The sequence below is a fragment of the Histomonas meleagridis genome (genome assembly GCF_020186115.1).
Source record: "Histomonas meleagridis strain 2922-C6/04-10x chromosome Unknown contig_67, whole genome shotgun sequence".
NCBI lineage: Eukaryota > Parabasalia > Tritrichomonadida > Dientamoebidae > Histomonas > Histomonas meleagridis.
Genome location: NW_027150908.1, coordinates 82445 through 94993, shown reverse-complemented (window position 1 = coordinate 94993; position 12549 = coordinate 82445). Strand labels below are relative to the sequence as shown.

Genomic DNA, 12549 nt, shown 5'->3' with positions numbered 1-12549 from the left:
AGTTTTTGAATAAATAATTTTTTTTCATACTAAAAAAAATGTTTTGTACACAGTATTGCATTTAGGTGAAAAGTTTCTTTGGGTGTAATATGATAAGGTTGAAACATCCATGTATTATGGTGGGACCACCCCATTTTCACGAGACGTTTAAATTTCAATTTAAATTTGAAAATTGAGAGAATATGAAATTGTGTTAAATACAAAAACAAAATATCAGACAATGAGTGACGAAGGCACTCAGCAAAATAAACAAAGGACTGAATGTTTATCAACACTATCCCAAGATTTTAATATTTTCAATTCGAACTCTAATTTAGAGAACTTCAAAAAATTTGTTAATTCATTTGAAAATTTTATCAACAATGAAACAAATAAAACCAAAATATCAGAGCATGCACCAAAATATTTAAAGCAAATTTTAGAAAATTTTGATAATTTTGGGAATCATATTAATATTTATGAGATTCTCAGGAAAGTAATAAATTTTTTGGACTCCCATTCGGACTTAATTATTTTATTTATGAAATTATGCCTAATGAATACCCTTGATGTTGATTTTTTTTCCACTATTTTTTCAGATGAGGATTTTTTTATATATTTTTCCAATAACAACAAATTCAGTGATATTTTTAAAGCATTATTTACTGGTGCAGTTTCGATTTCCACATTAAAATCAGTTAATCAAATTATTTTCAATGATACAACCAAGCCATTCTTTAAACAAGTTAATTATCAACATTTTTTTACTGAATCAATTCCAACAATATTTTCATTATCTATACCAGACGAATTTGCTGAAGAAGCTGCCACTTTTGTATCTTTATTTTTCAATTTCACATCACAATTCCAACCGAATGTCACTTCATTTTTCAATGCAGCAAAAGGCTTTGTCTCAATTGATATCTTATTGCTTGTATTAGAAGCAAATCAATTTGTTCAATGTTATGATGTCTTAATACGAAGTTATAATGATGATTTAACATCACCACCAAATAATACTGTCTTAAAGTTAATATATAATATTTTTAATGTTCATGAAAAATTACGTCACTCAATTTTTAATATGATTTTAAATCTTATAAATGATTATCCTACATCAATTAATAATATTCCATTTGATAAATTTCTTGAAACAAAAGAAATTGATTCATTTCAAGTAAAACAATTAATTTCTTTATTAGACAAATATCAACCACATTTAAGTAAATTATACCATCAAACATTATTTCAAAAAATATCTGATTTAAATAATTATGAAAATGAAAATACATTTGAATTATTTTCATATTGTTTAAAGGTATTTGAGCGACGAAACTTTCCATTAAATTATTTTTTCGAAATTGATTTTTTAAATAATTTTGTTATTAAATTACCATCGGAACTCTTAATAAAATTATTAAAAGAAAATTTATTCTTCGGACAATTAATAATTGATTTATATTCATTTAATGAATCAATTGATTTACGAAAAGATATATTTAATAAACTAATTATTAGTAATCAAATTCCAAATTATATTGAAATCATTTCAAGGTTTTTAATTATTGATCCTAACAACGAAAACATTAAGAAGATATTGGAATTGATTGACAATGATAATAATAATACTTTATTCGAAATATTATTAAATGGATTTGAAAAATCAAATGAAATATCAAAACAATTTATAAAAATGAATGGTTTAGAATGGATAAAAAAATTCGATGTTAATATTATAACTAAAACTTTAACAAGTTTAGTAGTATTAAAGCAACGTAAAGAAATCGAAATATTTATTAAATCATTACCAAAAGATCATCCATTATTTAATATCTCTCAAGAAGATATGAAAAATTTAATATTTGGTAAAAATCAAATGAAATATAAACCAATTCGAATAATATCATTAATAGAATATTTAAAAGATATTAATAATATTTATATCATTGATCCATATAATTTATATTTACTTGGATCAAATTCTATTAATAATTTACCAAATGATTTAATGAAAAAAATTTCAAGTCAATACATATCACAAAATTTATTTAATTATATATTAAAGAATGAAAATATTAAAGAATTTGTTGATTTAAATGAAAATAATTTTGGCGTTTTTCAAATATATCCAAATAATAAACAATTTTTCATCGAAAAAGAATATAAATCAATTTCATTTTGGTTTAAATTACTTGAAATCTCAAACAAAAATATACAAATTTTCGAAAACAATTTAATTACTTTATCAATAAAAAGAGATAAAATGAAAATAAATTATTCTGGAAACAAAACAAAATTAACGATAAATCCAATTGAATGGAATTATTTTTTAATTAATTGTCAATCAATAATTATTAATACAATTGAACATTTAAAAGTTAAATCAAATGATTATAACATTTCAAATTTCGGAGGTTTTGATGAAGAAAATATTTTATTGATCTCAGCAATACAATTTTCGACAAATAATTTAGAAAGTTGTTATAAATTTGGATCACATTTCATAAGTGATGCAAAAGATTTTTATTTAATACCTACAAATTCTACAAAATTAAATAATATATGTGTAGTACCTTATTTAAGTATAAGTTTTTATTTAACTTCAATTAAAGATGGTAAATATTTAATTAAATTTTTAAAGAATTCCAAAAATCAAAAAGAATTTGTTAACACTTTAAATTGGATATTTAAATTTAATAAATTTTGTAATAATTTATTAAAGAATTTATGGAATGGAATTTTATATGTCTTCAAAAAGAAATATAAATTCGTGACAAATGATTTAATTATGAAAGTGTTAATAAATATGAAAGAATCAAATATTAATGAAGTTGAAATAGGAAAAATAATTGTCGAAATTTTATATAATATAAATTTATGGGAAAATTTAAACGATTTATTACTACATTCAATATTCGAAACATTTCATTCAATTAAATTCGAGGAATTCCCAGAATTCTTTGTCGCATTGTCAGAAATAATATTAAGAAAGGAAAAATGTACAATAATAATTCGATCACTTTTAACTTATTTAAATCATGTACCACAAGTAATGAAATTAATTATATCTTTATTAATACATCCGCCGAATAATAATAACAATAGTAATGTAAATAATATTACTGTCAATGAAAATGAGAATATAAATAACAACAACGAAAATAGTAATGTAAATGAAAATATAAATAACAACAACGAAAATAATAATGTATATGAAAATATAAATAACAACAACGAAAATAATAATGTAAATGATAATGTAAATGAAAATAATGAAAATATAAATAATAGCAACGAAAATAATAATGTAAATGCTAATACAAATATTACTGTCAATGAAAACGAAAATATTAAAGAAAAATATAACAACGAAAATGGTAAAAACGCAAAAGAAAATGTAAATGTCCAATATTATATTGTAAAGGAATTAATTTACTTCGTCGAAACAAATCCAAACGGAGCATTTGAATTAATTAAATATTTAACATTTGATGATTTGAAGTTATTATTTATAAATTCATCGAACAAATTCCGATGTAAAATATATCATTTAATAATATTAATTGAGACCATAACAACCAAATTTTTCAAAGTCGACAATTTATTTTGTACATTAATTTCCACGATGATAAATCATGATAGTGTTTGGGGCGATACACTTTTATTATTAAGTGATGATAAACATCAAAACTTTATTATATATTTAATATCATTAATATTAAGTGGATTATTATGTAATCTTCATTCGATGCTATATGAGAATGAAACTCCTGAAAATATCAAAGAGATAAATGAAAAGATTCAATTATCAATAATTTTCTTAACAAAAAATATAAATTATATTACAAAAAATGAAAATTGTTTACAATTTTTTGTTACATTTCTTCCATATGTGTTTAATTATATAATAATTTTAAATGAAGATTATAATACAAATGAAAATATTAATAATAATAATAACATTGAAATCTCATATTTATTAGAAAAATATTTTAATAATTTCAAAATTAATCCAGATTTAATCAATGAAATTAATATAACAAACTCAAAAACTATAAATACAACATATCAATTTATTAAAGAAATATTTCAAGAAATTTTTACAAATTGTAAATTAAAAACGAAAACATTAAATGAAAAAATTATTACATCGAATTTAATTAAATTTATATCGGATTCAACAATATTTGATTTTATATTAAATATATTATTAAATATTGATGATGAAAAGTTAGAAATTTATATTCGATCATTTTTCTTTGTTGACTTTAAATATGACAAAGAAATCATAACGATATTAATCACATATTTTTTACATAAAATCATAATATCGATTAAAACAAAAAATCAAATTTCGATTATATTAAATTATATATGTTATTTAATATATAGTAACTTAATAACAAATCCTTCATCAATAATATCAGATATCTTTATCATGTTAAAAAACATTAAAATTTCTCAAGAAAAATATAAACCTTTAATCCCTTTAATTAATTTAGTTTTATGTGAATTATTTTTAATATCAAATCCTCCGTATACATTATTAATATTATCATTATTTAAAAGAGAAATTAATACATTTTATATATTCTTTAAAGATTACATTGATTGTTGGTTATATTGTTTTACTTTAATGTATAACTTCGCATCAAATCAATTCGATGAATTTATTAAATTATTAATAAAAGATTTTAATATTAAAAAAAATTCCTCAAAAATTAAACAATTTCAAAATCATAATTTCAAAAGTAAAACTCAATATCAAAATCAATTCGAAATTTTCCATAATGAAATTATTAAGAACAATACAAATTTTGATCAATTGAATGAAATTATTAATAAATTTTTAACTGATATCTTAAATGATTATAATAAATCGATTTTCATTACGAATAATTGTAATAATATTTCAAGTATTATATATAAATATATGAAAAATCAAATTGATGTTATTTATGTACAATATCATAATTGGAATAATGTAACATTAAAATTAAAATATAATTTAATGAAACCTTTTGATCCTAAAAATTATTCATTATATCCTTATGTAATTGGTAACTTTAAACCTATTGTTAACCTTCCGTCGATATTTTCTAGTCCAAATGAATCGATAAAATTCATTAACGATAATAATATTAATATAAATACAGATGAAAAAATAATATGTACAAATGTTTTTGGTGATTTTGTTAAAATTTTAAATTGTAATTTAATTCGTTTTACAATGATAATTCCTTCTGTTTTCATCGCTTTCCCAAATTATATTTATATTTTAACTTATGCAAAATTAAATCGATCTGAAAACGAATTAATTTTGGATAAGAAATCAATTTCTCCGAACTTCTTGGAATCGGTTTTATCTTATGCTTGGGGTAAAACTGCTTTGATTGATACACATATTAATGTAATTGTTCATAAAGATTCAATCATCGAATGTCAGAAAATTTCATCGGATTTCGTTCAATTTTTGACGATAAAAAACGGGCGGTTTATAATTGAATCACAACAAACGGATTACATTTACAACCAATACAAAATTGTAACGAACCGTAAGTCAAAAAGTGGAAACCAAACGGGCAATTTTTATGACTTTGAAAATAATGAAACAACATTTTCTAACGCTAATTTAAATTATATTCCAACAAAATTCACATTTACAAAAATAGATCAATTAATAACGATATCATTTCCAATAATTATCACATGTAATCCAACTGAATGTACATTAACAATAATAAATTCACATAAAAACAAAACAAAACGAAAATTCATATATCAATATATCGTAAAAATCACCTTATCTAACCAAAACTTTTTAGTGATTGATTATCTATTTGGCCTATCACAAATATATTCTTTAGATACAAATGATTTAACGCTTAAATTGATGTCACAAGTTAATTTTCCCAACAAAATAAAATCAGTGATATCAAATACAAATTTAATTTTTGCATCATACCATAAAAATGAAGTATATATCAATGAGATTTGCCATGGATTATATATAAAGAATTATGTGTATCAAAATGATATTAAATTAGTTGCATTTTTTAAAGATGGAATTTTTGCTTCTGTTAAAGAAAGTAATAAAATTATTTATAGTAACTTAGAAGGCAACTTAGAAATTGAATTAGAATTAAAGAATAATAATAATAATATGTCAACGTTAAGTAATATTAATGATAAATTTGTTGTTTGCGGATATGAAAATGGAAATGTTTCCATTATTACATTAGAAAAAGATGTAATAAAAGAAAAAATATTAAATTCGCCACACAAGAAAAAAATAAGAGATGTTCTGCCATATGAAAATGATACATTTGTTTCAATTGATGTTGAAAAATGTTGTTATAAGTGGAGAATTAAATATTTGTCTTATATATAAAATTGATTAAACATTTTCATTTTATTTTTGTTGATGTTAACTAATGTGTTATTCTTTCCTGAAAGTGATTGTGATATCAAAAAAATGGAAATCTATAATTTTCATTTATAAATGAATACATACTTTAATAAAATAATAGGACTATCGATTGTAATATAACTTGAATTCCAAATTGGAGTTAAGCTTAACTCAAAAAATTGGGTCGGTTACATTCAAATAATTGAGAAAAATATTCAACCAGATTCAATTAATTTAAGAATAATCACACAAAAACGATACAATCGAAATATCACTTTCGATCTGGTAAATTAAGTATTCCATTTAGTCATAATCAATATGCGTATAATCCAAGGCAATTTTTTAGTATTCTTGGTATAAAAGAACCACATTATAAATACACAAAAGAAGATGCATTCTTTAAACCAGATCGAAACGTTTTTACAAGAAAGTTCGTTTTTGATGAAAAGAATATCGATTTGGAAAATACAAGTAAAGTATTTGATATTCCTGAATAAATCATCGAATCTGTGAATTATTCTTTTGAGGGATCTGAGAGTATGATAAATTTATTTGAGATTCTTCTGATTTGTTTATCATGCACTGAAGTTGTTATCATTTGCTTTGCAATATTTTCTGTTTTTAGGATTGAACAGAGAAAAAATGAAAATGCATTCAAACACGATCATCTCATTAACAACCAAAAATTAATTTTCCTAGTGAAATTCCAAGGACTGTTTTTTTTCTTTGTGTAATGTGATTGTTTGTGAACTTTTTTAAAATTGTTCTCTCAAAATAAAAAAAATTTAGAATTATTTCATTATACATTTTCATATTTTTGTACTATGACTTAATAAATATTTAAAAATCAATACATATAGAACTTAATTTTGAGGAACCATTGAGCGACTATAAATATTTTTATTTGGTGTTTATAGCATTTCCTTCTTTTTCAGGAGGAATTTGACTATTTCTGTGTGACCATTTAACGATGCTATCATTAGTGCTGTTCTAAATAATTTATGTAATTACCAAAGTAGATTTTAAATAAAGTTATCAAATTTCCATATCGATATCATTCAAAGTATACTCAAGATATTATTTTGTTTATTTAGTATTAAAAATTCATATAAATATATTATACAATATACTAGAAGATATATTGATTTCATGATGGGGCATTTTTGTTCTTATTTAGATTTTGGCATTTTTATAAATTTTGGAAAATCTGATTTCAGGTTTAAGTGATTATTGAAGAAAGTAATATAAAAAAGCATTATTTACAGATTTGGATGAAAATTTCATGGGTTTAATATTTTTTTTTATTATATTTTATCAAACATATGGTCTTGATTATTTTTAAGATATTAATTGCTTAATTATACAAGTATTTTAATATTTTTGCAAGAGGTATTTTTTGAAAAATGAAATCTTTTTCCATTTTCTTGATAAACTATATATCACATCAATATCACTTTCAGGAAAAAATAACACATTAGTCAATATCAACAAAATAAAATGAAAAAGTAGAATCAATTTGATATATAAGACAGATCATTTATGAAAATAGTTCTATTTTTGGTTCTTGAGCTTTCTTGAAATAGAATCAAATCCTAATTCTTGAATTGCTTTGATAATATCAAGTGGCTTTATAGCTACTTCTCTCTCTTCGTCATCTCCTTGATGCTTTTGAGCAGCATAATCAATAATATAATGAATAAACAAAGTTGTTGATTGTCTGACTGCACGCCGCATTTCTTTCGTAGATTTTCCATATTCCCTGGCCATTTTAGTGAATGTAGCTTCAGGAAACATCATCTCATTATCGATTTCTGGGTTAAAGTTCATTTCACCAGATGCTAAAATAACCGAAAAACCGTAGCGATACAGTACACAAGACTCGTCTCAAAATTAGTTTTCATCAATTAATTAACAAAACATATTTTAATAATATTTTAAAATTTATATTTTTAATGGCGACGTCTAGAGTGATGATGGTGATGATGATGATGTCGATGATGGGGTTTATGATGTTTTTTTCTTGACTTTTTTCTTGAGCTCTTTCTCTCATCTGATGAATTTGTTGACGAATAAGATGAGTTTGAGTATTCTTCTGTTGAATCTGAAATTTGTTCTTTTTTATTTGAATCTGTAGGTTTTATTTCCGCTGTGATGTTATTAGGTATGTCAACCTCTTCAACTATTGGAGCTTGTTCAGGAGGTAATTGATTAGAGTCTATTTGGGTTGGTTTTTGTATATCAATATTTGAATTTTTTGTAATAGCTTTAATTAAAGGAGGACTTTTTAGTTGGTTATTGTTATGATTTTTTGGTTGAACTTCCTGTTCAGTTGATGAACATTGCAAAATTGGTTCATCACTTCGAATAACAGACACTCGTTTTCCGATGAAATCTTCACCATCATATTCCTTTACAGCAAGATTTGCTGCATTTACCGTTTTAAAAAATATTTGACAAGAGACATTTTTATGATTATCCTTTTTAAAATCAATTTTTTCAATTTCACCGCATCGCTCAAATAGAGGTTTAATGCACGATGAATCTATATGTCCAATTGGTGCAACTACAACACCAAATACATTCTTTTTCATTTAGCTCGGGAATAAACGGTCTTGTTGGATAGAAGATAATTACCAACAAAATTAGCTACTTACAAATTGATTTCAATTTTTTAAATATATATTTAAAGTCATCATGCATGATGGTAAATATTTTCATTATAAATTTGTAAATAAAATTCGAACCTTATGACATAAAGTTCCTTCTATTTTCAAAAGTGACAGTAATTGCTTGAGTTTTAACGTAATGAAATTTATGTGAACAAAATCATAAAACATTTTCAGAATCATATGAAACAGGTTTGGGAATTAATGATCAATGAATTAATAGAAACAGGAAATCTATTAAGTGGACTATATTTCATTGAAAAAACCCCAATAACAATATCCTTTTATAAAATTACAAGGAATTATGGGAATAAAGAACTATTTGCGCAAATGATACCTTTTCAACAATAAATCTAAAATTTTAGCTATGAGTTATTTTCTAATTTTCTTATTTTCGTTAAAAATATATTATGGAATTTTTATTAAGTATTATGGAAAATATTTTCTGTTTCGTTTTTATGATATATAATTGCTGCTTCATATAATTCTTTAAATGAAGAATGATTTTGTTCACATAAATGTATAATTTCTTCATTTCCACCTGCAAGTGCAAAATACAGTATTTTCTACATTTGCACCATTCATAAGTAAAAATTTAAAACATTTAACCGATCCAAAAAATGCTGATTAATTAACTATATGTCACTGTTAACTTAAGTTGGGTAATTGTAACTTCTTTCCGTTGTTTCTTCTCTTGAATATTGTTCCTAATGAGTCCAATTAGTTGAAGTTTCGCTATTTTGTCGTCGTCTTTAGTATCATATTTTGAATTCTTCCCTTTGCGCGTGCTAATAACATCAATTTCAAACTTCATTTTTCTATTCAATAATAATGCCTGGTTCGCTTGTTCACGTTTCTTCTTTAATGATGTAATATTACGTAATGCTTCTAATTGACGTTCGCTTTCTTACCTTGGTAAGACGTGCTCGCGCTTCAGTCAACATTTCTTTATCATCTTGATCTAATTCAATTGGAACTGAATCTGTGATGTAAATAAGCCATGTGTTCTTTGATGTTTGTACCTCATTATTCATCATATTGAATGTATTAAAGATATTTCGAATATGTTTCATTAATTTAATTAAGAATATGATAATGACTATTACTATAACTATTACACAAACTGAAATGATAATAATCGTTGTTTTATTATCGCTATTTTGATTATCATTATTATCAGTATAAAACATTGTAAAGAAATTGGAATAATAATTACAATAAGTCGAATAAATAACAATCGTGTAATTGTAATAAATAAATTCTGTTTCAATATATGAAAATGTCGAATTATTTATATATAATGAAATTGATTTCGTTTTTGTTTCATAAATAGTTAATGAATGTGTAGTTGATAATGTAACTGTTAATGTGTATGAAAATGATAATGAATATGTAATATCACTTTGAAGTGATGCAGTAAATGTATTCGATTGACTAAATGAGTATAATTCTGAGAATGATATTGAATCTGAATGTGCATAAGTATTTGATTAAATAAATGTATTCGATTGACTAAATGAATGTGTTGGAAGTGGTTCGCATGTTCCTTCTGTGTTTTCTTTATCAACATCTAAATTTCCAAATTTACTTCCTACATATGTTGGATATGTGATAACACTTGTAAAAACATTAGAAAATGCACCTTCACCAATTTCTGGTTCTGAATCTCCATAATAATAAATGCATTGAAGATTATAACAATTACCAAATGCTGAACTTCCAATATTTTTTATTCCATATCCAAGTGTTAATAAAGTTAAATTAGAACATAATGCAAATGCATAATTTCCAATTGTTGTAACTGAATTTGGAATTGTAATGTTTTTGATTGATGAACACATTGAAAATGCTGAACCACCAATTTCTGTAACATTTTCTCCAATTATAATCGTAACTAAATTAGAACATGACGAAAATGAACAACTTCCAATAGTTGTGACTGAGTTACCAAAATCAACTGAAACAACTGAAGGCCATTCTGAAAATGAACTGCTTGGAATTGAATAAATATTTTCACTGATAATTATATAATTATATTTCACAATATTTTTATATTGAGAAATTTCATTAAATTCATTTAAATTTATGATTGTAAGTGTTGAAGTAATTTCATGAAATATTTGATAAGAACTCATGAAAAACTATTTCAATGACATCAAAATTCAGTATAAATCGATTAAAAACGAGTGAAAAATTTGATTGATATTCTGAACAATTTCATACAATTGTATGAAATCGGTTATTTGAATTCAAAAATTACAGAAAAGTGCATGTAAAGGTCTGAATTTGGTAAAATTTTGGCAAATTCGAACGAGCCCCAATGCCAGATGTAATTAAAATCCGAAAGAAACAAGAATTCATTCCAGCACCCAAAATAGAACTAGCATATGTAGACGAAAGAAACATTGATCTAGTCAGATTTATGCACCAAGCTAATTTCAATATGAATTATGAAGATAATTATTATAATCGAGTTTGTGAAGGATTTCTTATGTATGGTTTTATAGCACTTATAGATGGAGAAGCAGCTGGAGAGATAACAGTCAGTTGGAATGTAAAACAAAATCAGATGGTATTATATATTTCAACTCTCAGTGTTTTGGAACAATACAGGAGAAAAGGCGTAGCAACAGTCCTGATGAGTCATGTTATCAATTCATCACCAGATGCTGTATGTTTTTATCTTCATACAGAAATCAAAAACCAGAAATCACAAAATCTTTATAAAAAACTAGGTTTTGTCCAAACTAAGGTGATTAAAGATTACTATGGAAAAGGAGAAGATGGTATTCTTATGGTTAAAGAAAATCCATTTGTTACTGAACCATCCGAACATATTCATATATGGGAATTTTTCATTTCTAGCGGGTACATAATATATAATTTCGATGAAGATTACATTGATGATGAAAGTGATTCAAGCTTAATACCTAAAGCTGAAGTTGAAAAGGTTCGTGTCTTTGAGAAGGTTGAGCCAAAACAGGATGTACCGCGCTCTAAATCAGCTCCACAGCTTCACCCACAATTATATCAGGAAAATATTTCATCAATTAATTAGATCTCCTTCAAAGTCACTATTTAAATCCACATAAGTTTTTTTCTTCTTTTTTTGTCCATGGGCAATATTTTCTTCTCGATTGATCCATTTCTTCCTCGATCAAATTTTACAACCTCGCCCCATTGAAATCACAACAAAGATACAATTGTATCGTTGACTCGAACCGCACTTACGAATGAAATAAGGAATACCCACACTAACCAGATAATGTAATGGAGAAAAGATAAATAACAAGCTTGTTATTTAAATTATCTAATTGATGTAAATAAACCATGTCTGCTATGCGTATTACCTTGTAAACCTGGTTACCCAAATTAAAGATATTACAAATGCAAAATAAGTTATAGGGTTAACAAGGGAACATTTTTAGGACAAACATTTACCATGGTAAGCTCATTAATCCCGTTTTCTTTTAGGTTTATTTTGAATTTTCAAAA

General features: G+C 24.1%; 1 protein-coding gene across 1 annotated transcript; it reads left to right on the top strand.

Moving 5' to 3' along the window:
• Positions 1-11545: 11545 nt before the first annotated feature.
• On the top strand, positions 11546-12112 carry GO595_008337 (ribosomal-protein-alanine N-acetyltransferase; the record flags this gene model as incomplete). Its single annotated transcript, XM_067921900.1, has 1 exon — positions 11546-12112. The coding sequence occupies one exon, from the start codon at positions 11546-11548 to the stop codon at positions 12110-12112; it is 567 nt and encodes a 188-aa protein (XP_067771482.1).
• Positions 12113-12549: the final 437 nt, after the last annotated feature.